Here is a 26949-nt window from a genome sequence, read left to right on the forward strand (position 1 = left end):
TAACCTCTTAACAAATATATTTCTCCTCGTCTTGGTCTGACTGGCTGACCCCTTTATACCAACGATCGGTCACATTTACCGTGGCACCACCTGCAACTACCCAGAATGCTCTGCAAAAAGTTACTTACTTCTTGGGTTGTTTGGTGGGCTAGTTATTAGCCAGGAACTTCCGGTGTTTTGAATTGTGCAGTTGGATTTATGATATTAAGTGGAATCCCCAAAAAGGTCAACAGAAAAATGAAATTAGGTTACACAGACTATTTTGAAGATTTTGAATATTATTTATGTATTGAGATACAGCACAAAATAGGCCCTCCTAGCCCTTCGAGCTGCACCACCCAGCAATCCCATGATTTAATCCTACCTAATCATGGGACAACTCACAATGACCAACTAACCTACCAACCAGTAAGTTTTCGGACTGTGGCAGCGAATTGGAACACCCGGAGGAAGCCCACACGCTTACGGGCAGCGGTGGGAATTGAACCTGGGTTGCTGGTAGTGTAAAGCATTGAGTTACACTACCATGCCACCCTAAAAAAAAACATCGAGATGTTCACAATCCTTCCCAGATTCTACCTATATATTTAATTGTTTTTCAATGTTGTTACTGACTCATTCAGAGGTAGATGAATTTTCAGAATTCTCTATTCCAGAGCGTTGTGGAGGCCAAGCCATTTAATTCATCCATATTCTCCTGGGTATCCTTCCTTACTTATTATGGCCCAGAAGGAGGATATTCAGCACTTTAGGTCTATTCTGGTTTCCAGTAGAGTGATTCCATAAGCCCCTGTGCCATTCCCTATTCCCCTGCACCCTCCCAATGTTCTCAGTCCCATCAGCTCCTCTCTGGTCCTTTAGACCATGCCCCTACATTAATTTGCAGAAGGCAATTAACTGACCAAAGCATCTTTAGGGACTGGGGCACCAGGAGGAAAGCCACATGGTCACAGAGAGAATGGATAAACTCTAGTGAGAGTGCACCTGAGGCCAAGACTGAACCCAGGTCCCCCTGTGTTGTGAGGTAGCAGAACTAATTGCTTTGACACCATAATAAGGGATTGAAAGGGTATGTGCAGGGTAAGAATGCTGAGGTAGAAGATCAGCTTTGATCATGATATAACGTAGAAACAGAAGACAGTACAGCACAAGAACACATGGTCCCAAACCAATTAAATTAATAATCAAATGGCCAACTAAAATACGCCCTCCTGCCTACACAATATCCATTTTGTTCATTTTCCTCACATTCATATGCCTGCCTAAATGTCTCTTAAAAGTCCCTAATGTATCTGCCTCTAGCACCACACCGGCAGCAAATTCCAGGAGACGCTTTGTGTTAAAAACTTGCCCCTCACATCCCCTTTGAAATCACCCTGTGGTAAACCATATATATATGTTGTAACTGGGTTAACCATCTGGACACGCCCCTCTGCTGACTGCTCCTGTGGCTCCTCACACAGACCCCTGAATAAAGGTGATTTCACCTTGCTCCTCCCCCTCAGTCCAGGGGCAGACACGCAGCATGCTGGAAGTCATATTTTACTGTGAATAAAAGCCTTTCAGTATTTACCCTACTTCAGTCTTTTGGAGTAATTGAAGGTGCATCACACCCCCTCTCACCTTAAGTGCATTCTCTCTGGTGGTAGAAGAGTAGAGCAGGCTCACAGAGCCAGAAGGCCCAGTCTTGCTCTTCTGCTGCCACAAGAAAGCAGCATCCATCTTCAAGGACCCCCAGCGTCCAGGCCATGCTCTCGTCTCACTGTTGCCACTGGGAAGGAAGTACTCCTATACTTCGGGTCTCACACCACCAGTTTCAGGAACAGTTACTGGCCTTCAACTATCAGGCTCCTGAATCAGCGTGGATAACTTCACCCACCTCGACACTGAACTGATTCCATCGTCTGTGGAGTCACTTTCAAGGATTCTGCAACTCATGTCTCATGATCTATCCCTATTGATCTATCCACCCACCTTCCTATTTACTTATCTATTTACCTATCTATCAGCCACTTCGGTGGTGATGTCTGTAATCTGTCAAGTAGGGGACCGTGCACAATTCCGATTTGATGGAGACAGACGTGAGAGTACGGAGGAACATCTGGAAAACTTCTGAAATGCCCGTTTCGCTGCCGCTGCTACTATGTGGTAACCGAAATCTCCAGAGCTGAAGGCCCCGAATCCTCGGCTTTGCGTGTTTCAGCGGCCGGGGCGAGGTCGAAGGCGCTCGGCAGAGGATGGCGCTCGGGAGGCTGTATCGGAGAGGCTGGTCGGAGGCTCGAATTTTCGGACGGACAGACTCAGTGCCGGCTGTGGTCAGCTGCTTCCAAGGCATGAACAAGTTGACGGTGTCTGGAGGTTTATGGCACGGAGTTTCTCCCTTTTGCCGCCTGCTATCGGGGACTTCGGAGTCGATCAACTCGGGGACTTTGAGACTATTTTTTACCGTGGCCATGGTTTGTTCTTCATCAAATTATGGTATTGCTTTGCACTGCTGTAACTAAATGTTATAATTATGTGATTCTGTCAGTGTCAGTCTTTGGTTTGTCCCGTTTTCTGTGATATCACTCCGGAGAAACATTGTATCATTTCTTAATGCATGTATGCATTTCTAAATGACAATAAAAAGAGGACTGAGTGTTCTCATAATCTAATCTATCTATCAATCTATTTATTATTTTTATATTTCTGCAATTTGTTGCTTTTACGCATTCATTGTTTGTTATTCTTTGTAGTGTGTTAATTGATTCTATTGTACTTATTCGTTCTATTGTGAATGCCTTCAAGAAAATGAATCTTGGGGTGGTGTATGGTGACATATGCGTGCTTTGATAACAAACTTACTTTGAACTTTGTACATCAAAGTTCAAGGATCAACTTTCTTCACCAGTTACACGAATTAGGCATACGCTGTGGTGTATTAGTCAGAGCGTGGCATGCAACAAAAAACCCCATTCAACAATTATTAAGAATAAAAATTATACAAAAAAATGTTAAAGGTTAAAGTAGGATTATGGAATAAAATGTGTATTAATAAATAAATACCAGCAAGTATTTACAATGTAAACAGTATTATAGAAAATACTGTAAATGGTTTACATTACAGTAGTGATGGAGGTGACAGATAGAGGAGATTGGGGTGGGAGTGGCTGATCAGATTAACTGCTGGGGGAAGAAACTTCTAAAATGGTGGGAAATTTTGTTTTAACAGCCCTACAGCACTTTCTGGGAGGGAGCTTTTGGAAAAGGTAGTTTGCAGGGAGGGTAGTTTCCACAACTTTTCCTGCCTGACTCTTGGTCCCAGACACATACAAGTCCTGCAGTGACGATAGACGGCAGCCAGTAACCCTTTCTGCTGACCTGATAGATCATTGTTGTTTTCGTATATTGTGGAAGGATGCTACATGGAGCCAGACAGTCACGGCTGATGTGATAATGTTCTCTGTGATCATTATCAGATTGCAATAGCCATTGATCCTGGATAATGGGAACACAAAATTGCCCACCTTGTATCCATCCACAGTCGATTCATTCTCAAAGGCCTTGACGTGGTCCCATTTAATCTTGACCCAGGAGCCGTGTGCCTTCCAAGTGATTTTACTCGGTGGCCGGTTTGGAGCTGTAAAGGGAAGAGACCCATAACTTCTTGAGACAGGTGACCTGATAACTCAAAAATTTCAAAACAATCAGGAGCTTCTGCTGAGTTAAATGTCAACAAGGGAGTGTAGGGACACTGAACTTAAAGTAGTATAGCACAGGACAGGCCCTGTGGCAGAGGATGTGGTGCTGACCTTTTTAACCTACTCCAAGATCAATCTAACACTTCCCTCCCAGATATCCCTCCATTTTTCTTTCATGCATGTTCCTAAGAGTCTCTTAAATGTTATAAGAGAGTCTGCTGATGCAGGAAATCTGGATCAATGCACACACACACGCACACACACACACACACACACACACACACACACACACACACACACACACACACAACATGCTGGAGGATCTCAGCAGTATGGAGGGAAATGGAGCTTCGACATTTTGGACTGAGACCCTTGGCTATAAGTCACCTCAACTCAGCTTCCCCACAGCCCCAGAGAGAAAACTTAAATCTCTCAAAGGTCATCACATCCCACTGAAAGCACCCTGGTCAGTCCTCATCTGTGATTATAATGGCAGCTTTCAATAGATTCAAATTTTAAAGAGGTTAGTTTCTTTTTAGCTGTCACATAAAATCAAAACATTTAAACATATGTGAAATGCGTTGTTTGTGTTGATGACCAACACGGTCCAAGCTGTGCTGGTGGTCATGTGTCGTAAAGCGTTTATGCAAACCACCACGCCACTACAAATATCCAGCAGAGGTGGCATAAACATGATGTCAGCATTGAGTGATGACCAACCACACAACCACATATTTATTTTCCACGTTTCCCAAGGGAACACTGATAGCAATAGGTTTACAACACCCAGGTTTCAAATTTAGGGCAGGAGCATCTTGTGCATTACAAATAAACTGGGGAGGCTTGCAGGGAGTTGGCACGTGGGGTCACAGCTTCCTGCATGCACTTGGCCAGCTCCCACAAGGTGGCAACAGAGAGCTGGTGATCTGCACCTCCTGGGGACTATAGTATTGGTTGAGAAGCTTCACCCCATTATATGCTTAAAAATACTAAAACAACTCTGAGGTAACAAGGCTTGTGGCCTTGGAAGAGAAGCCCATTTTGCGAGAGCTTCAATGTTCTGTGGACGTGGCTGTGTTTCTCATACTGACTTTGGCAATTCTATAGCTTAGAACATAGAACATAGAACATTACAGGCCCTTCAGCCCACCATGTTGTGCTGAACTGTTAACCCTCTCTAAGATCTATCTAACCTTTCCCTCCAACATAGCCCTCCATTTTCTGTCATCTGTGCCTATTTACGAGTTTCTTAAGTGCCCCTAACATATCTGCCTCGACCATCACACCTGGCAAGGCAATCTATGCACCTACCACTCTCTGTGTAAGTAACTTACCTCTGATATCCCCCCCATACTTTCCTCCAATCACCTTAAAATAATGCCTCCTCTCCCGCCCCCCCAGTATTAGCAATTCCCACCCTGGTAAAATGTCTCTGGCTATCCAATTGTTCTTTGCCTCTTCTCATCGTCCTTTGCCCAAAGAAAAAAAGCCCTGGGTCGCTCACCCTATCTTCATGCCCTCTCGTCCTGCCAGCATTCTGGTAAAAGTTCTAAGCTATAGAATTTCCAGAGTCAGTTCCACATCCTTCCTATAGTGATGTAGCCGGAACGGAGGGTTTTATAGAGCTGCAGCCTAACCTCACGGCTCTGAACTCAATCTCTCGCAATTATCTTGAAGAACAATACCTTGCAGCTTGTCTATTATACTCTTCAACAGTTCAATCTTCAGGTGTGTCTGGCGTACTCACGGGCTTTCCTGGTGACGACGGTGGTAGACAGGCTGGAGGGTCCACTCCCTGCGCTGTTGTAGGCTCTCACCTCCACATGGTACAGTGTACTGGGCTTCAGGCCGCTGACCCGGGCTGTGGTTTCTAGACCCGGGGTCCGCACTCGATCTGCCGACTCCTCCTTATCATTCCCTCTCCAATACCTGATCTTTGGAGTTGGGAGGAGATGGAAAGATATAAGAGGGAAAGGGTGGGGGGTGGGGTGGGTAATGAAAATGGACAGCATTACAAGAAAGTACTGAGCTGAAAGAGAATCCCTGCAAAACTCTGGTTGGGTGAGGGGAACTTGCTCTCTGTAGATTGGGTGATAGATGTTTGGCTGCAATCTTTACGTCTCGGTGGGACCTCGCTACGTTTTCGGACGGTGGCATGGTAGTGTACAGTTAGCACCTTGCTTGACAGTGATCGCTGATCAGGGTTCGATTCCTGCTGCTGCCTGCAGGGAGCTTGTCTGACTTTCCCGCGCTCCAGTTTCCGGCCGTATTCCACAGACGCACGCGAGTGAGTTGCGGGCATGCCATGTGGGCGCCAGAGGCATGACGGCACTTGCAGGCTGCACAGCATGAACCTCGCTGATTTGACTTACTGCAAACGAGCGGTCACAGTTTAAGGATAAAGGGGAAGCCTGTTAGGACCGAGATGAGGAAAAACTTCTTTGCACAGAGAGTGGTGAATCTGTGGAATTCTCTGCCACAGGAAACAGTTGAGGCCAGCTCATTGGCTATATTTAAGAGGGAGTTAGATATGGCCCTTGTGGCTAAAGGGATCAGGGGGTATGGAGGGAAGGCAGGTATAGGGTTCTGAGTCGGATGATCAGCCATGATCATACCGAATGGCGGTGCAGGCTCGAAGGGCCGAATGGCCTACTCCTGCACCTATTTTCTATGTTTCTATGTTTAAACAATCCATTTCACTGTGGGTTTTGATGTCCCTGTGACAAATATGCATCGTATAAATAGAGCAAATGTCAGCAGGCTTCTTCCACTGAGGTTGGGTGAGACTGCAACTGGAGGTCATGGGTTAAGGGTGAAAGGTGAAATGTTCAAGGGAAACATGGTCCTGGAGGAACGTTGTTTCGTACTGTACCAGCAGTTATTGTTGAAATGACAATAAAAGCGACTTGACTTGAAATGTCTTCACTCAGAGAGTGGTGAGAGTATGGAGTGAACTGCCAGAGCAAGTGGTGGATGTGGGGTCAGTTTCAACACTTAGGAGAAATTTGGACAGGTACATGGATGGGAGGGGTATGGAGAGCTATAGTCTGGGTACAGGTCGATGGGACTAGGCAAATCAATGGTTCATCACAGACTAGATGGGCCAAAGGGCCCATTTCTCTGCTGTAGTGTTCTATGACTCTAAATAAAGCTATTCTAATCTCTCCACAGAAGTCAATGGGACCAAATGTATGGTTGAGATGTCCTCCCTATAGCCCTGCGTCAAAAGCAGACATTCATCACCTTCCCTGAGCTTGTGAAGAGGATGTCTGTAGGCTATTTGTCTCAACCTTTCTGTGCTCTGCATCTCGCTGAATACCCACAGCAGTAGCTAGGTGAAATTTGGCTTTACTTCACCTTTAGGAGCAATAATTTTTACTCTTAGACCACACATCCAAAGTATTCTCCAGTCATTGAAATCAGTTGTTAGAAGAGAAACCGTAGCTTGTTGTCATTCTGGAAATTCCTACAGACAGTGAATTGTTAATGACCAGATTGCTTCTGTTCGGTGACATTGGTTGAAGACCATTGGCCAAGGCAGAGAGAATGATCCCACAAGACATTGCTGTGGGATTTTACACCTAAGAGAGCAGATGGGAACTTAGTCTAGTTTCTTATCCAAACAATCAGCACTATGCTGGGAGAATTAGCTCAGACAAGGTGCTCAGCTCTTATTGTACAGCTTCAGTCCATAATCATCTAACTCAGAATTGAGAATGCCATCCATTGAGCCACATTTAATTTCAGCTCGATTCTTCCCAGTCATTTTGCCTATTTACTTATTTAGAGATACCGCATGGTAGCAGGTCTTTCCATCCCAAGGAGCACGCACCACCCAATTAGACCCATGTGACTGTACATCTTTGAAATGCAGGAAGAAACCAGAACACCTGGGTGAACCTGGAGAAAATCCCTACGGTCATGGGAGAAATGCACAAAGTCCTTAGAGACAGTGGCAGAATTGAACCATTGTTGTTGAATTGAACCATGCTGCCCCCCCCCCACTCTATACTTTTTAAGAACATGTTGCTGAAGATGTTTTATTCAATAAAATGAACATCTTTGAAATAAATCTACTTTCTTTAATTCCTGTCTTAAAAGGTCAAAGTTTAAAGTAAACTTATTATCAAAGTACATCTATGTCACCATATATACAACCCTGAGATAAATTTTCTTGTGCACTTACTCAACAAATCCATAATAGAGTAATAAGCACAATAAAACTGATGAACTTGGGTGCTGGTGATGAAAAAGGAGACATTAGGAGAAGGGAAGAACTTTGTTCACAGGACAAGTTGTTTTGTAGAGGAAAGAGAAGCCAACGGGAGGCCCATTGAGGACTCTGCCTCTTGGATACATTGCCTTTCTTGCCAGTCAGTCTTTCCTGGCCAGATAAACTTCATTTGTCAGTCTTTATGTATCGCTTTTTTTGTAAATTTTATTGTATTTTTTTATTTTCCTATAAATGGCTGGAAGAAAGTCAATCTTATGGTAGTATATGGTCACATGTATGTAGTTTGATAATAAATTTTGCTTTGAACTTTGAACCTAGCCAGGCAGAGGACAGACAAAAGGACAGCTCACCTCATAGCCCAGCAGTATACCATTCATCGTGACCTGACCAACTGGCTTCCAGCTAACCTCAATTTCGGAGGATGAGATGCTGATGGCTTTGACCTCAGAAGGGGCAACGCTAGGCTCTGTAGACAGGGAGGAGAAAAACAAAGCAGAAATAAATCAGATTCAATAAGAGCTGAAGAAACATGCTGGAAATTTGTGGCAGGGTGGCAGCAGATTATTGGAGCAACTCATTGGGGATTAGAGAATAACTAGGCAATTACCAAAATTCACCGCCTTCATTGATAGATGCAGGTGGATGAGAAAATGGAGGGTTACTGATATCCATTAATTTCTCTTCCATAGATACCCAAGAGAAATTGCATCCAGATCCCTTTCCCAGTATCTAATTCTGGGAACTACATCTCAGTTGAAAAAAAGCATTGTTTAGTTTAGGTTAATGTCAAAAATGCTCAAAGGAGAGAGAGTATGTTGCAAGACTGCAGCCCAGTAAGGGGGTGTGATGGAATGGGGCTGATGGGATTATATGACTGGGAGGTAGCATGGATGTGATGGGCCCACTGGCCTCCTTTAGAGTAGCCGTAGGTAGAAGATGCAGTGAGGTTTAACAAACAACCACAAGCAAGAAGAAGCTGATCTCCTTGGAACAGAGATGTCGTAATTTATTCAAAAATTTCCGTGAGCAAGACCATTGGCATTCATAAATGAGTGGACCTAAGCTAAATAAAATCCAGTGGGGAGAATATTTAATTTTTGGCCAGCAAATTTCAAGGAACAGACACTTTATCCCCACTCTCCCCCACCCCTTCACCTGAGAGAGTGACAAATGCAAATTCAATAATATGTGAAAAGGAACTAATTGAAAGAGTGCAGGGGAATGGAATAACTGGTCCAGTTCAGTAATGGGGGTAATCGCTGGACTTGCCTTCTTCTGCAGAGTAGACAACTATGATCTGGCTGTATGGACCCTGTCCCTTGTTGTTGAACGCCTTCACTTTCACCTCGAACCGGCTATACGGTGCGATGGTGTTATTCTGGTAAACATATCTGGAGGATTCCGCACCAAGGACTTCAGCATTTTTCCACTCTTTTGTTCCCTCCTTTCGAAAGGTAACGATGTAACCGAAGCCTTCACCGTTCTGGTACTCACGAGGCACGGGCTTAATGCAAACCATCAAGGAACAGCAATGTCAGTGCTTAGAGAGCAGCTTTACAATCACACCCCACTTCCTGGCTGTCCTTCCGCAGGGGTCTGGTTACCCCTAGAGTGTTCGTTCCTTCGCTGCACGTACAGCTCACTCCATTCCCTGTCTCAAGTAAGTGCCCATGCTTCCTGATGCTCAACTCTAGGTTTCTCTGGGCTATTCAGAGTTAAGTATGATCTTCAACCATAAGACCATAAGACAAAGGACACAGTGTAGGAGCAGAATTGGGCCATGTGGCTCATTGAATCTGCTCCACCATTCAGTCATGGCTGATTTATTTTCCTTCTCAACACCATTCCCTTGCCTTCTCCCTGTAGCCTTTGACATCCTTACTGATCAAGAATGTATCAACCTCAGCTTTAGATATACCCAATGACTTGGTGTCCACAGTCCTCGGTGGCACTGAATTTCACAGATTCACTGCCTCTGGATAAAGAGGTTCCTCCTCATCCCTGTTCTAAAGGGATGTCCTTCTCTGAGGCTGTGCCCTCTGGTCTAGACTATGAGAAGCATACTCCCTATGCCAACTCTATCTCAGCCTTCCAGTATCCGGGAGGATTCAAGAAGATACCCCTTCATTCTTCTAAACTCCAGTGAGTACAAGCCCAGAGCCGTCAAACAGTCCTCACACATTACCCTTTCATTCCCTTTATCTATGGCTGTACATGATATGGTTGTTAGCAATTTCCACTTAAAGACTCATAAAAATGTTTCCTCTTCCCAGGAACACTGAGACCAAAACTTAGGTCATTTTTTTTAATACTAGGCAGCAAAAATTGGACAGGTTGTGCCTGCTTCTCCAGTAAAAGGAATGGCAAGGGTGATGTGTTTCAGAGGTTTAAGATTATAAAGGTTTTGGATGAGATCGGCTCAGATGTTTTTTCCTGGATGAGACTAGAACAAGGGGACATGCATATTATACTGTATAATTACTATAAAGTCCAAAGGGGAATTCAGGAGAAACACTTTTATTCAGACAGTGTATATAATGTTAAGTTGATATCACACTGGGGAGTTGGGCTAATAACAAAGATGTTTTGGAAGTGAAGTCAGTTAAGTACAGGAGGGAGAAAGGAATGGAAGATTATAGTTTTGAAGGATAGAAAGGTGCATGGTAGCATAACGGTTAGCGTAATGATTTACAGTACACCAGCAGTAAGATCGGGACTCATTCGCGGTTTGTAAGGAGTTTGTATGTGGGTTTCCTCCGAGTTTTTCACATTTACATTTGTCACATTCCAAATTCAAACAAGTTTGGATTAGTAAATGGTTGGGTTGCTATGTTGGTGCTGGAATGCCAGTGACTTCACTGTATTTTGGGGTGCTTCGATATACATGTGACAAATAAAGCTAATCTTATATTTATCTTTTCACGATTAGGATGAGGTGGTTAGCAGCTAGGGAATCTGAACCCATTGGGGTAGGAAGAGAAGTGGCGCGGAAGATTCTTACAGCAGAACAATGAGTTGCTGGTCTCCACTCTCGTTTCTGGAGCGACCTGTCTCTCCCTCGATGGAGAGGGAGAGCCTGTCTGAGATACTGAAGTGCTGGGTTATGGACTGTAGTTTTTGATGGATTCTAGAACTAGGTCTCTTTGGGGGCTTTTGCTTGCAAGGTTGGGGGTGGGGGTAGGGGTCGAGGCTCCTGCTGGTGTGTGGGGAGAGGGTAGATGTTTCCACTGCTGCTTGTGTGTGCGAGGTGGTGTTTGGGGTTCTGATGTTTCTATTGTTCTGTGGGGTTTCTTGTTTTGTGGATATCTGTGTAGAGTAAGAATTTCAGGTTTATACTGTATACATTCTCTGATATTAAATTGAACCATTTAAATCACTTGCAAACTGTATATGTTTTAGAGTCACAGAATCATGGAGTAAAATAGGACAGAAAAGTCCTTCATCCTACCTTGTCCATGCTGGTAAAGGTACCCATTGAATCTAGTCCTCACAAATGGCTCACATTTGTCCTCCAAACCATTTCTATATCATATACTTATCTAAGTAGCTTTTAAATGCCATTATTGCACCTGCCTTGATTAATTTCTACAGCAGGTCATTCTATACGTGAACCACTCTCTGAGAAGTCACCTCTCAGGTCCCCTCTTGCCTTAAACCTATGCCTTTTAATTATCAGTTTTCTTTCCCTAGGTAAAAGACTTTGTACATTTAGCCTGTCTAAGCCTTTAGTGGTTTGGTGCACATCGATAAGGTCACCCGTCTGCTACGCTCCAAGGAATAATGCCCTTGCCTGCCCACCCTCTCCCTATAGCAGAGTCCTGGCAATGTCCTCATAAATCTTCTTTGCACCCTTTCCAGCTTAATGACAGGGTGACCAAAACTGTACAGAATAAAAAAACTCTCCAGCTGTGTGCACGCATCCTTTATCCCAAACTTTACGTCAGCAAGAAAGAAAAAGCTTTGCTCATTTAATTAGGCATATAAAGCTCAGGTCAGCATTCCATTTAGCCTATCTGATGTTCTTTCTGTTGCTTGAGCACCCTACCCCACCCTGCGTCGATTCTATTCTGGGTTTTATTACTTACCGCCCACAGGATTGTCACCTCGTGCTGATCTCCACCTCCCCCACTAATGTTGGACGGAGCCACAGTGGGAGCTAGGAGACACAAAGAAGAATATCTCTAAACAATGTACTGAAGATTGTGTGCCATGTGCATCTATTCGGACCTCAGTACAAATGAAAATGGGCAGAGATGTTAATTCACTGTAATCTGTTGAACATCGCTGCACAAGTTTATAAGAACCAAGCCAGTGACCTATTCCATCGGCACAAGTACTCTCCATGTGGAGATGTGAAAGCACAGCAGCATCTCTATTTACTGAGGAGTCTGTGGAGAACTGGCAGGACATCAAAAACCCTGACAAACTTCTATAGATGCAAAGTGGAAAGTGTACTGACTGGCTGCATTACAGCCTGGAATGGGAATACCAAGGCCTTTGAATGGAAACTCCTGCAAAGAATAGTGGATTCAGCCCAGTACATCACAAGTAAAGTCCTCCCAACCATTGAGCGTATCTACATGAAACACTGTTGTAGCATCCCATCGTCGAAGGCCCTCACCACCCAGGTCATGCTCTTTTCTTGCTGCTGCCATCGGCAGAAAGTACAAGAGCCTTACGATTGATTTGTACCACCAGGTTCAAGAACAGTTACTACCCCTCAACCATCAGGCTCTTGAACAAAAGAGGATAACGATGCTCATCTATTGAGATGTTCCCACAACAAGCAGCCTCACTTTAAGCAACACACATCAAAGTTGCTGGTGAATGCAGCAGGCCAGGCAGCATCTCTAGGAAGAGGTACAGTCGACTTTTCAGGCCGAGACCCTTCGTCAAGACTAACTGAAGGAAGAGTGAGTAAGGGATTTGAAAGTGGGAGGGGGAGGGGGAGATCCAAAATGATAGGAGAAGACAGGAGGGGGAGGGATGGAGCCAAGAGCTGGACAGGTGATTGGCAAAAGGGATATGAGAGGATCATGGGACAGGAGACCCAGGGAGAAGGAAAAGGGGGGGGAACCCAGAGGATGGGCAAGGGGTATAGTCAGAGGGACAGAGGGAGAAAAAGGAAAGTGAGAGATAAATAACGCATGGGGTATGAGGGGGAGGTGGGGCATTAGCGGAAGTTTGAGAAGTCAATGTTCATGCCATCAGGTTGGAGGCTACCCAGACGGAATATAACCTGAGTGTGGCTTCATCTTTACAGTAGAGGAGGCCATGGATAGACATGTCAGAATGGGAATGGGATATGGAATTAAAATGTGTGGCCACTGGGAGATCCTGCTTTCTCCGGCGGACAGAGCGTAGGTGTTCAGCAAAACGGTCTCCCAGTCTGTGTCGGGTCTTGCCAATATATAGAAAGCCACATCGGGAGCACCGGAAGCAGTATATCACCCCAGTCGACTCATAGGTGACTCACTTTAAGGACTCTTTATCTTGCTATTTCAGGCTCTTGTTATTTATTGCTATTTATTTATAGTTGCATTTGCACAGTTTGTTGTCTTCTATGTTCTGGCTCTTTTATTGATCCTGTTTACAGTTACTATTCTACAGATTTGCTGAGTTTTCCAGCAGAAAAAAGAATCTCAGGGTTGTATGTGGTGACATGTATGTACTCTGGTGATAAATTTTACTTTGAACTTTGAGCTTTGGAGAGACTGGAGTGGAATTACGAGCAGTGTAACTGAGCTTGATGGTAAACAGAGACTCTGTGAACTAAATAATGACCACCTGACTCTAATCTCTACGTTGCAAAAACACAAATACTAATAGAACCAATAAGCTCCATTAACTTGTTGAAAGTATGAAATTAAAAAAACGTTGAAAATATCCCATGCATCATGAAGCATCTTTGGAGGGAGAAATAGAGTTAATATTTCAATGAGCTTTCATCAGCACTGAAAACACTTAGAAATTAAACCTGTGAGACTGGAGAATGTCAGGGATGGGGTGCAGAAACACAAGAGATTCTGCTGATGCTGGAAATCCAGAGCAACATGCACATAATGCTGGAGGAACTCAGCAGGTCAGTCGGCATCCGTGAAAATGAACAAACAGTCGAGACCCTTCTTCAGGACTGGAAAGGAAGGGGGAAGATGCCAGACTGAAAAGGTGGAGGGAGAGGAAGTATGATAGCTCAAAGGTGATAAGGTGAAGCCAGGTGGGCGGGGAAGGTAAAGGGCTGGAAAAGAGGAATCTGTTTGGAGAGGAGAGTGGATTATGGGAGAAAGGGGAGAGGGAGGGGCACCAGGGAGAGGTGGTATGCAGATGAGGAGAAGAGGAAGAGGCCAGAGTGAGGAATAGAAGCAGAAGATGGGGAAAGGAAAAAAATTACTGGAAGGAAACATCGATGTTCATGCCATCAGGTTGGAGGCTATTTCGACGGATCATAAAGTGTTGCTACTCCACTCTGAGCTGGCCTCATCATGGCAAACGAGGAGGCCATGGACCCACATGTCAGAATGGAAATTAAAATGGATGGCCACTGGGAATTTCTGCTTTTGAGAGATGAAATGGAGGTGCTGGACAAAGTGATCCCCCAGTTTATGTCGGGTATCGTCAATGTAGAGGAGGCTACATCAGGAGCACCAGATACAATAGACCACCCCAACAGATTTTTAGATGAAGTGTTGCCTCACCTGTAAGAACTGTTTGGGGCCATGAGGAGAGATAAGGGAGGAGGTGAATGGGCAGTTGTAGCATTTCTGTCACTTGCAGGGATACCTGCCAGGAGGGAGTTTATAATGGGGTTGGATGAACGGACAAGGGAATCACAGAGGGGACGATCCCTGCAGAAAGTGGAGAGCGGTTGGGGGGGTAAGGTGTGTTTGGTGGTAGGATCCTCTTGAAGATGGCAGAGGTTGCGGAGAACGATGAGTTGGATGTGGAGACTCACGGGGTTGTAGGTGAAGACAAGAGGAACTCTATCCCTGTTAAAGTCGTGGGAAGATGGGGTGAGTGTGGGTGTCTGGGAAATGGAGGAGATGCAGGCGAGGGTTGTATCAATGGTGGAGAAAGGAACACCCCACTCTTTGAAGAAGGAGACACCTCTGGTGTCCTGGAAATGAAAGCCTCATCCTGAGAATGGATATGGTGGAGATGAAGGACTGAGAAATGAAAATAGCATTATTACAGGGTGGGAATGGGTATAGTCAAGATCGCCATGGGAATTGGTAGGTTTATGAAAGATGTCAGTAAACAGTGTGTCTCCAGAGATGGGGACAGACGGATTGAGAAAGGGGAGAGAGGTGTCAGAAATGTACCAAATTAATTTAAGGGCAGGGTGGAAGTTGATGAAATTGACGAACTGAGCATGGATGCATGAAGCAGCACCAAAGCAGTCGTTATCTGTAATTTTTGACTTCAATTCCTGACAACTGTTTTGGCACACGATGGAAGAATAAATAGTTCCTGGAGCAATCTCTTGCAATCATTCCCAATCTTACTTGTTCTGATGAAATTGGATCAGATTGAAATGTTAACTCCATTTCTTTCTAATCAGTTGTTGCCTGACCCCGCAGGCTATTTCTAACATTTTCTAATCGAATTTGAAATTAATTTGGTTTTGGTTCTGATTGTTGGAGAGGGAATGCTGGTCTAAATACCGGGTGAGTTTCTCTGCTCTCCTTTGAGTAGTAATGTGGGATCTTCTAATGACTCCCTGAACCTGGCCCCTTAATATCACCTCCCTGAACAAGAAGACACAGCAGCACCTCCACTTCCTGAGGGGAACAACAAGGCTCCCCTTCCCCCAACTTAACTGCATTTTACAGTAGCACCATTGCAACCTGACAAGATGCATCTCCATCTGGTACGGGAACAGCTGAGCATTGGACCAGAAGTCCCTACAGAGGACTGTGAGAATGGCTGAGAGGATCATAGAGGTCTCCCTACCATCTACTGGGGACATTTATCAGGAGTGCTGTGTACACAGGGCCCTTAGTATTACTAAGGATCCCTCCCATCCATCCGGCATCCTCTTTGACTTTCTACCATCAGGCAGAAAACTCCGATGCGTAAAAGCAAGAATGGTCAGGATGGGAAACAGTTCTTCCATCAGGCCATTAGGCTTCTGAACCCTCTGCTGTTTCTCATTTGGAGTGTCACTGGCTAATCTGTTCTGTACAGAACAATATTTAATTTATGCACTTTAGTTTGTTATTTATGCATGATTCATCTGTAGATTTTATCTTTAGTTTCGTAAGTTATGGTGTGTTATATGTGTGTTACGTGCACTACTGTGCTTCACAACCTGGTCCGGAGAAATGTTGTCTCATTCGATGGTATACCTGCAGGTAGTTAAATGGCAATAAACTTGATTTGATTTAATGTCCATGGGGATTCTATTGTCTTATCTAAAATGCATAATCTCTAATACTGCAGATACCAGCCATGGCTTTGCATTGGAAAGCGCTGGGTTCCGTCATTCTCGAGATGTGACCATATGATCTCTGTTCCCAATTCCAGCCCAATAAAAAGGGAATATCTCAAAAACCTAAATGTTCTTGTGCATGAATCAAAAATGGATTGCAGGCGGGTAAAGCAAGTAGTTAAAAGGGAAAATGCCATATTGAACTTTACTGCAATGGACTTGGAGTTTACAAATAGAGGAAGAATAGCTACAGTTGTTTAGGGTTTTGATGAGGTCACACCTGGAGTGTTGTGCACAGTTTTGGTCCCCTCACTGAAGAAAGATACAGTGGCACTGTAGCCAACCTAAAGGAGATTCTCCAGGCTAATTCCTGGAATTAGAGGATTGTCCAGTCAATAAAGGCTGAATAGCTTGGGTCTCTATCCTATATAGAGGTGTGTGGTGCATAGCTAAGTGGTTAGGGCATTGGGCTCACGATCTGAAGGTCGTGGGTTCGAGTCTCGGCCAAGGCAGCGCGTTGTGTCTTTGAGCAAGGCACTTAACCACACCACACACTGCTCCAATCCACCCAGCTGAAAATGGGTACCGGCAAAAATGCTGGGGGGTTAACCTCGTGATAGACTGGCGTCCTATCCGGGGGGGGGGGGGAGGGGGGAGGGGAGTCTTGTACTCTCAGTTGCTTCATGCCACAGAAACCGGCATAAGCACCGGCCTGATGGGCCACAAGGCTCAGGACAGACTTTGACTATTCTATATACAAGGAAACATAGTTTCGAGATTAGGAGCCAACCATTTAAAACTCTGATTCATAGAAATTTCTTCATGCGGAGGGCAGAAGCACTTAGGAATTTTCTGTCCCAGACAGCTGAGGAAGCTAGGTCGTTAGAGATATTTAAATCGGAGATAAGTAACTTTATGAAAGATTGGGGAAGTGAGAGTTTTGGGGAATTGGAAGAGATATTAAGGTCAGGAGCATATCATCTAGGGTCATATTGAATGCCAAGATAGGTTTGTGCATCCAAATGGCCGACTCCTGCGCCTATTTTCTTGTGTTCTTGTATTGGTGGTATCATCCTTTGAGAAAAAAAACAATGTCTCTTAGATGAATGCTAAGCTATTATTGCAGAACTTTAAACTAAACGAGGTGTTCCCTTTGGATGGCACTTTGTCAACATGGAGCACGTTTCGTAGGTGTCATGGTAGCAAAGCAGCCAGCGTAACGTTTACAGCACCTGCGACCTAGGTTCAATTCCCACCGCTGCCTGTAAAGAGTTTGTTCGTTCTCCCCGTGACTGTGTAGGTTTCCTCTGGGTGCCCTGGTTTCCTCCCACATTCCAAAGACCTACAGGTTGGTCTGCTGGTCTGCTGGTCTTATGGGTGTAGTTGTGTGTATGGGCTCATTGGGCCAGAAAAGCCTGTTACTGTACTGTATCTCAAACAATAAAATAAAATTTTACAGCCATTTCTGGGAGACTGCAAAAATTAGCTGCTGTTTTTCTACTTCATTGATTGAAAATATCTTATCTGTATGAACTCAAGTTTTTGTTGACTGATGATGGTGTTGTGTGTGTGGGTCTAGTTTGAAATATCAGAGGCAAGTGTCCTAACTGCAGAGATCATTCAATAGCTTTTGGTCAGGGGTCACAAAGGGGGAGGGGTTTGGGGAAATAACAAATAGACCAACCTCATGTTATTATTGGGGATTTAATTAAATTTGACAGGATAAGCATATTATAATTTCCTCCAGGACTTCCCTAGCTCAGCTCATTGATCGAACAATTGCACAATTCCAGCCTGATATGCTAATCAATAGATTCTGCAGCTAGAATCAGTGGTCCCCTCAAATCATTAGATTCTCTACCCGTGTTTTGTTGATCACACTATTGGCCGCAGGAACATGGATATTTGTTATATAAATGACTTGCATGTGAATGCACAAGGTTAATAAGTAAGTTTGCTGATGACACAAAATTCGGTGGTGGTGTTGATAGTGAAGAAGATATCATAGATTAAGGGCAAAGTTTAATCAGCTAGGGAAGCTGTTGGAGGAGCTGCAAATGGATTTTAACACAGATAACACAGGCACGAAGACAGAGGTGCAGCGTTGCTCTGTTGGTAAAACACAAAATCAAATCATTAGAAAGAGGTGACATAGGGTCAGAAGCTGTTGAATATTTGTGGGTAGAGCTAAGGAACTGCAAGGGTAAAAAGACCCTAATGGGAGTTATATACAGACCCCCAAACAGTAGTATGGATGTGGCCTACAAATTACAACGGGAGGTAAAAAATGCATGCCAAAGGGCAATATTACAATAGTCATGGGGGACTTAAATATGCAGATAGATTGGGAAAATCAGGTTATTACTGGATCTCAGGAGGGAGAATTTCTAGACTGTCTATGAGATGGTTTTTGGAGCAGCTCGTGTTTGAGCTCACTAGGGGATCAGCTGTTCTGGATTGTGGGTTGTGCAATGAACCAGAATTGATTAGAGACCTTGAGGTAAAAGAACCCTTAGGGAAAAGTGATCATAATATGATTGAATTCACCCTGAACTTTGAGAAGGAGAAGCTAAAGTCAGATGTATCAATCATACAATAGAGTAAAGGGAATTACGGAGGCATAAGAGAGAAAAGTTTGCCAGAATTGATTGGAAAAGAACACTGGCAGGGATAATGGCAGAGCAGCAATGGCTGGAATTTCTGGAAGCAATACGGAAGGCACAGGATATATACATCCCAAAGAGGAACAAGTATTCTAAAAGAAAGATGACACAACCATGGCTAACAAGAGAAGTCAAAGCAGCATAAATGCCAAAGAGGGGGCATATAATAGAGCAAAAATTAGTGGGAAATTAGAGGATTGGGAAAATTTTACAAATCAACAGAAAGCAAATAAAAAAGTCATTAAGGAGGTAAAGAAGGTAAAGATGGAATACAAAAGGAAGCTAGCTAATAATATTAAAGAGGATACCAAAAGTTTCTTCAGATACATAAAGACTTAAAGAGTTAAAGAGAGGCAAGATTGGATGTTGGGCTGCTGGAAGACAATGCTGGAAAGGTAGTAATTGGAGACAAAGAAATGGCAGATGAACTGAAAAAGTATTTTGCATCAGTCTTCATACTGGAAGACACAAGCAGGATGGTAGAAGTTTCAGGTGTTAAGGGTCATGAAGTGTGTGATGTTACCATTACTAGAGAGAAGGAAAACTGAAAGATCTGAAGGTAGGTAAGTCACTTGGACTAGATGGTGTACACCCCAGAGTTCTTAAAGAGGTGGCTGAAGAGAACGCAGAGGCATTAGTAATGATCTTTCAAGAATCATTAGATTTTAGAATGGTTCTGGCAGACCAGAAAATTGCAACTGTCACTCTACTCTTCGAGAAGAGACAGAGGCAGAAGAAAGGAAACTATGGGCCAGTTAATGTGACCTCAATGATGTTGGAGTTGATTATTAAGGATGAGGCCTCAGGGGTATTTGGAGGCCCATGATAAAATATGGTGTATTCAGCATGGTTTCCTCAAGGGAAAATCTTGCCTGACAAATCTGTTGGAATTCTTTGAAGAAAGAACAAGCAGGATAGACAAAGGAGAATTGCTTGATCTTGTGCACTTGGATTTTCAGAAGGCCTTTGAGAAGGTGCCATACATGAGGGCTGTTTAACAAGCTACAAGCCCATGGTATTATAGGAAAGATTCTAGCATGGATAAAGCAGTGATTGATTGGCAGGATGCAAAAAGTGGGAAAAGAGTGAGCCTTTTTCTGACAGGCTGCAGTGACTAGTGGTGTTGCACAGGGGTCTGTGTTGTGACCGATTCTTTATAAGTTATATGTTAGTGATTGGATGATGGAATTGATGGCTTTGTTGCAAAGTTTGCAGACGATATGAAGATAGATGGAGAGGCAGGTAGTTTTGAAGAAGGACTTAGATTAGGAAATGGGCAAAGAAATGGCAGATGGAATACGGTGTCAGAAAGGTTATGAATATGCACTTTGGTGGAAGAAATAAAAGGGTTGACTATTTTCTAAGTGGAGAGAAAATACAAAAAAACTGAGGTGGAAAGGGACTTGGGAGTCTTTGTTCAGGATTCTTCTAAGGTTAGTTTGTAGATTGAGTCTGTGATAAGGAAGACAAATTCAACGTTAGCATTCATTTCAAGAGGGCTAGAATGTGAAAGCAAGGATGTAATGCTGAGACTTTTATGAAGCACTGGTGAGCCCTCACTTGGAGTATTGTGAGGAGTTTTGAGTCTTTTCTCTTAGAAAGGATGTGCTGAAACTGGAGAGGGTTCACAGGTGGTTTATAAAAATGATTCCAGGATTGAATGGCTTGTCATATGAAGAGCTTTGGATGACTCTGGGCCTGTAGTCACTGGAATTCAGAAGAATGAGGGGTGACCTCATTGAAAACTATTGAATGGTGAATGGCCTTGATAGAGTGGATGTGGAGAGAGTGTTTCCTATGGTGAGAGAGTCTAAGACCAGAGGACACAGCCTCAGAATGGAGGGGTGTCCTTTTAGCAAGAAGATGAGGAGGAATTTCTTTATCTAGAGAGTGGTGAATCATTGGAATTCATTGCCTAAAGCAGCTGAGGAGCTCAAGTCTTTATGTCTATTTAAGGCAGAGGTTGATAGATTCTTGATTGGTCAGGGCATGAAGGGATATGGGGATGAGGCAGGAGATTGGAGTGGAGAGGAAAATTGGATCAGGCATGATGAAATGGTAGAGCAGACTCGATGGGCCAAATGGCCTAATTCTGCTCCTATATCTTATGGTCTTATGGTCTTATAAGTGTGAAATGATGCATATTGAAAAGTCAAACCAATGTCGAACTTATGTAAGGCACTATGGAGTGAAATGCAACAGAGGGACCTAGGAGTACAAAAGCACAGTTGATTGAAGGCAGCATCACATGCAGACAGGGTGCTAGAAAAGGCATTTAGCATGCTGCCATTCGTTAGTCAGGGCACTGAGTAAAGGAGTCAGGTCAACAAAACAAAATGCTGGAGGAACTCTGCAGGCCAGGCAGCATCTGTGGAAAAAAGTACAGTCGACGTTTTGGGCTGAGACCCTTTGGCTGGCCTGCTGAGTCCCTCCAGCATTTTGTGTGAGCTGCTTGGATTTCCAGCAACTGCGGACTTTCTCTTGTTCGTGAAAGCTGTCAGGTCATTATGTTCTGGTTGTATCAATCATTGGTGAGTCTGCACTCAGAGAACTGTGTACAGTTTTAGTCACCCTTTTGTGGGAAAGGTGTGGTTGATCTGGAAAGGGTACTGAAACGATTTATGAGGATGTTGCCAGGGTGAGGGAGCTGGAATTATAGGAAGAGGTCGCCAAGTCAATTTTGGAGCACAGAAAAATGAGAGGCGACCCTGTAGAGGTTTACAAAACCATGAGGGCCATAGATTATGTGGATGGCAGCAATCTTTTCCCCAGGGTAGGGGAGTCCAAAACTAGTGGGCATAGATTTAGGATGAGAGGGGAAAGATTTAAAAGGGGGTTGAGGAGCAGTTTTTCATAAAGAGTGTGGTGAGTTTACGGAAGGAGCTGCCAGAAGAGGTGGTTGAAACAGGTACAGAAGGACCATTTAAGGAGCACTTGGATAGGTACAAGCAGCAGTGGGCTGAAGAGGGAATTGGGCTACATGCAGGAAATTGGGACAAGTCAAGCCAAGTCAATGTATATATAGGCATCCGTGGATTTGCGCCTTGGAAGGTTTTCAGGGCGCAGGCCTGGGCAAGGTTGTATGGAAGACCAGAAGTTGCCCATGCTGCAAGTCTCCCTTCTCCCCTGGCCAAGTGGTTAAGGTGTTCGTCTAGTGATCTGAAGGTCGCTAGTTCGAGCCTTGGCTGAGGCAGCGTATGTATCCTTGAGTAAGGCACTTAACCACACATTGCTCTGTGACGACACCAGTGCCAAGCAGTATGGGTCCTAATGCCCTTCCCTTGGACAACATGCAATGTCTTTGTGCTGTAAATTCCTCCAAGATTGCTTTATTTTTTCAGTCCTTGTTTCAGGATTGTCCAGGACTTTAATCCCACCATCAATGGCAGAAATGCTCCAGAATTCCCTCTCTGTGCTTATCCATCTGTCTCGCAACTTTTAAGATATTTTTGATCTATTCTTTCATTTTATTGCGGTCAGTCACCCTGGGGCATTTTTGCTACTTCAAATGTGTTTTAAATCGGGCATTATTGTTTATTATTATGAACATTGGCTTAGTATTGTCAGACCACCAAGATAGAGTGAAAGGTTTTTGTTTACCTTGTGAGAATACCTTAAAGAAGTACCTTATGAGAATAGATTGAGTGAGCTTGGTCTTTTCTCCTTGCAGCGACAGAGGATGAGAGGTGACCTGATAGAGGTGTATAAGATGATGAGGAGATGTGGATAGACAAAGGCTGTTTCCCAGGGCTAAAATAGCTAACACGGGGGGACACCATTTTTAGGTGCTTGGAAATATGTACCAAAGGGATGTCAGGGGTAAATTTTTCACATTGAGAGTGGTGGGTGCGTGGAATGCATTGCTGGCAACGGTGGTGGAAGTGGATACAATAGGGTCTTTGAAGAGCCTCTTAGATAGGTACATGGAGCTTAGAAAAATAGAGGGCTATGTGCTAGGGAAATTCTGGGCCGTTTCTAGAGTAGGTTACATGGGCAGCACAACATTGTGGGCTGAAGGGCCTGTAACGTGCTGTAAATTTCTATGTTCTATGTTTACATGCCATCCAAACAGATCCTGTCATACCTAAGTACATTAACATAGTAAAAGAGAGAAGAATACAATATATCATAACATATCATAAACAGAATATGATAATTCAAGGAAGGGGATGTGCTGAGTCCACAACTCTTACCTGCTTCTTTGGTGCGTATAGTCTGTGAGGGCAGGCTGGGTTCACCAGTCCCCAAGATGTTGCTGGCTATGACTCGGAATTCATAATCCATCCATGGAATGAGGTTGATTACCCAGGCTGACTCCAGGTTACCTTCTATGTGCTGTGGAGCTAAACAGATGCAACCCCGAAGAATTAAAGATCTTTTAATGAAAGATTAAAGATTAGCTTTATTTGTCACATGCACATCAAAACATGTCGTGAAAATTGTCATTTCCATCGACGATCAATACAGTCTGAGGATGCTCTGGAGGTGCGGGTGGGGGGGGGGTGGGGTGAGCCTGCAAGTGTTGCCACACTTCCGGTGCCAGTGTAGCATGGGCACAGTTTACTCCCTGTGCGCGTACGGAATGTGGGAGGAAACAGGAGCAGCCAGATGCCCTTCTGTTCCTTCCTTGGTTTCGTGGCTATCCGGAGAAGAAGAATATCAGAGTTGTACACTTTGATAATAAATGGACCTTTGGACCTTTGAACTCACGCTGTCACGGGGGCGATTCCTTGCCGCGGGAATTGCACCCCGACTGCTGGTGCTTAAGACGTTACGCTATCTATTCTATCCACATTAGATAATTGACTCCTCCTGGTTAACGTGATGGGAGTGAGACTCATGCAGATCAGTCCTATGTACTAATTATGGGATGGTGACACTATAACACTTTGAAGAGATTATAATGTAAAAGATAAAAGTCAGCAATTATCACAATTAAAGCAGGGCGGTATCGATTTATAAGATCCCTGTCTTTTGAAGTGTGAGTGGATTCCACAGAGGACAAGTACTGACAACCTCTCCAACCCACCCACAATTCGTACTGCTCTCAGTCACAGCTTGAGATTACGTACAGTCAGAAGAGATTTAGTTTAACTTGGCTCTGCATGCTGGAGAACCTAATGCCGGGGCTGGAGAAATATATAGCAGACATTTTAACCCCACAGAGGCCTCCTTCATGATTGGTGGATGGGGAGGGTGGAGGATTACCAATTCCTGCTGGACCTAGTCCTTGGGATTTAAAAGCCCACAAGCATTTAAGTAGACTTTCTTCTTCTTCTGCTCTGAATTCAATGTCACCGAAACAAAAATGACTGCGCAGACGTGATTTCCAGTGCCCCTTCTGAACCCAGGACTTTTGCTCACTGCAGTTTCATGGAGACTTAAATCTTCAATTCTTGAAGGAATCTCGTTAAATGTAACCTCTGTCATTCCACCAAGAATTCAGTGAAATTGACCTCCCCGAGCAGACAGTGTTGAAGCCAAGTCTTTGCTGACTGGACCAAATGCTGGTCTGAGGGTCTGTAAATCTCAAAGCACCTAGAGATGTGAAAGTACAATTGTAGGAGAAATGAGAACATTAAAGAAATAAGAAAGAACAGCATTCTCCATACCATAGCCACCCACAGCCAATTACTCTGCATGAGAGGAAAAGGTTCATATCTCTGCAAGCTAACAGCTCCTGGCAAATTACAGTTTGGCCTTTTGTGTGATTAAAATGGAATTTGGGCCCTAGTGAATTGAAAATGATTGATTTCGGCACCCTGGCTGTAACTTTCTGGGATCAGCAAGCCTGTACCACTCTGTAAAATGCACGGGGTGTATAGTTAAACAGAAACCAGTGTGGACAATGGGTTGAACACTTTAGCACCTACATGGGTAGAATTTCTCTCTTGTGCAAGGAAGCATTGAAAAGCTGAGGCAAATCAGATGAAAGTATGTGTCAGAACGCATAGACTTCTTGGGCTTCCAGCAGTGTAACGGTGTCAATTTTAACCAATGTTTTGATGACAAACTCCGCATCTCAACAGGGATGATGCCTAGGCACGTCTAGTCTGGTGGTGTATATACACAACTCCCATTGTCTGGCCCTCCTGATTGGTTAGTCCTCAACCAATCAGATTTCCATTGTCCCACCTTGTTTAAAATCATAGTCCCAGGTAGGTCAGCGGAAATCCGATTGGTTGAGGACTAACCAATCAGGAGGGATGGATGACAGGAGTTGAGTATATACAGTATACCACTGGACTAGACGTGCCTAGGTATCATCCCTGATGAAGATGATAGAGTTTGCCATCGAAACGTCGGTTCATGTCGACACCTGTAGCTGACTGGAAACCTGAGAAGAGTCTATGTGTCATACATGCCGGGAGAGCACTAGATCCTTTTTTATAAATGTCAGAAATTCACCTGGGGGCAAAATGAAAGTTACAAGCAAAAGGGAAGAGAAAAATCACCAATTTTCAGGCTGCATGAACTCTGGATATTCGGTGGGCAGTGGACATCTCAGTCCGTCCATCATACAATGCAGAATGAAATCTTTTGAGATACAACAGACTGCAGATGCTGGAATTGGCAGGCACACACAAGATGCTGAGGGATTTAAAGAGTTAGGAAGCACCTATGGAGGGAAATGGGCAACTGATGTTCTGGGTTGAGACCAGGTGGAGTGTCTCGACCCGAAGTATTAACTGTCCCTATCTCTCCAAGGATGCTGTCTGGCATGTTGGTTTCCCCCAGCATGTTACATGTTTCTTCTGGTTTGCCCTGGTTCGGCAGGTACCTGCAAAGAGACAATTGACATCAGGGTTTAGTGTTTGGAGCGTTTTTTTCTTGGGTCAAGTTGGAATACAGGAAAACCAGGGGGCCAAAGCCTCAAGGTAATGGGTCACCTATTTCTGATAATATGAGGGGGGTTTTCTTCTCTCTGTGTGCCTTGAAACTTCTGGAGCTGGCAATACAGAGTCATTAATTGTATTCAGGGCAGACATAGATTTTGTGCACTGGGGAATCAAGAATTCTGGGGAACAGGTGGGAAAGAGGAGCTATGTCCAACAACTAGATCAGCCATGAATCTACTGGATTGCCCAGCAGGATAGAGGGGGAACTACATGTCCTTCCTCCTGCTCCTGTTCTTTATATTGGAGGCCAATCAGCCCCTTAGCCACCAATCAGCGTTCTTCCCCTTTACTTCAAACACCTTCCTCGGTTCTATTGGGCATGAACCATCAGTTTTAAATTGGTTAATGATGAACCTTATGAAATATTCTGATAGTTTTTTCCCGATAAGGTTTGGCTCCAAGCTTAAGATTACATTTTGTGTCTTAGATTCCATGCGTCCCTATCAGAAACACTGACAGTTTAGTTCCTATATTAATAATTAAATGCACCTTGATCCACAATTAGGTGGGGAGATCATGATCCTCCATAATTGCCTTGTCTTCACCTATACAATAGGTGGATTTTATGATGTAACAATTCAACACACACTAATGTAGAAAGTATTGGTCTACTCCAGGGGTTCCCAATCTTTTTTATGGCATGGACTTCTACCATTAACCGAGGGGTCAGTGGACCCCAGCTTACTCTAACAAATCCTGGAAGCCTGAATCAAATCACCTTTGTCATTCCAGGCAACTCTGCCATAGATGGTCCCAAGCCCAGCCAAGAAAGGAGGTTACGGTTGGCTATGGAGCTAGCAAACCCATCCCAGAGCTACAAAAATGTTAACAGAAGCTCTAGAGATCTCATCCCTCGGAGAGGAAGAATCTTTGAAGATAGATTACACTTGGCAACAACTTGAGAGACTGCCCCAGGGCAGAGGACTCTGGCGAGCTGCTGTTGGTGCCCTCTGCCCCAGTAGGGGTGATGGGCTGAAGTGAATATGTATGTACTATACCAGCCAGGTGCAGTCCCAAACCTATAAAGAGAACAGAGAGAGCGTGG

General features: G+C 44.2%; 1 protein-coding gene across 1 annotated transcript in view; it reads right to left on the reverse strand.

Annotated features, from left to right (window-relative positions):
* The window catches only part of cntn2 (contactin 2), a 238666-nt gene that overhangs the window by 13825 nt on the left and 197892 nt on the right, over window positions 1–26949 (reverse strand). Inside the window, exons 16-21 of the mRNA XM_072278769.1 lie at window positions 23199–23348; window positions 12000–12070; window positions 9184–9418; window positions 8265–8380; window positions 5428–5614; window positions 3507–3619 (exon numbers count right to left, since the gene is read on the reverse strand). Coding sequence (XP_072134870.1) covers window positions 3507–3619; window positions 5428–5614; window positions 8265–8380; window positions 9184–9418; window positions 12000–12070; window positions 23199–23348 — 872 coding nt within the window. The remainder of the gene's footprint in view (window positions 1–3506; window positions 3620–5427; window positions 5615–8264; window positions 8381–9183; window positions 9419–11999; window positions 12071–23198; window positions 23349–26949) is intronic.

The sequence above is a fragment of the Mobula birostris genome, chromosome 14, assembly GCF_030028105.1.
Source record: "Mobula birostris isolate sMobBir1 chromosome 14, sMobBir1.hap1, whole genome shotgun sequence".
Taxonomy (NCBI): Eukaryota; Metazoa; Chordata; class Chondrichthyes; order Myliobatiformes; family Myliobatidae; genus Mobula; species Mobula birostris.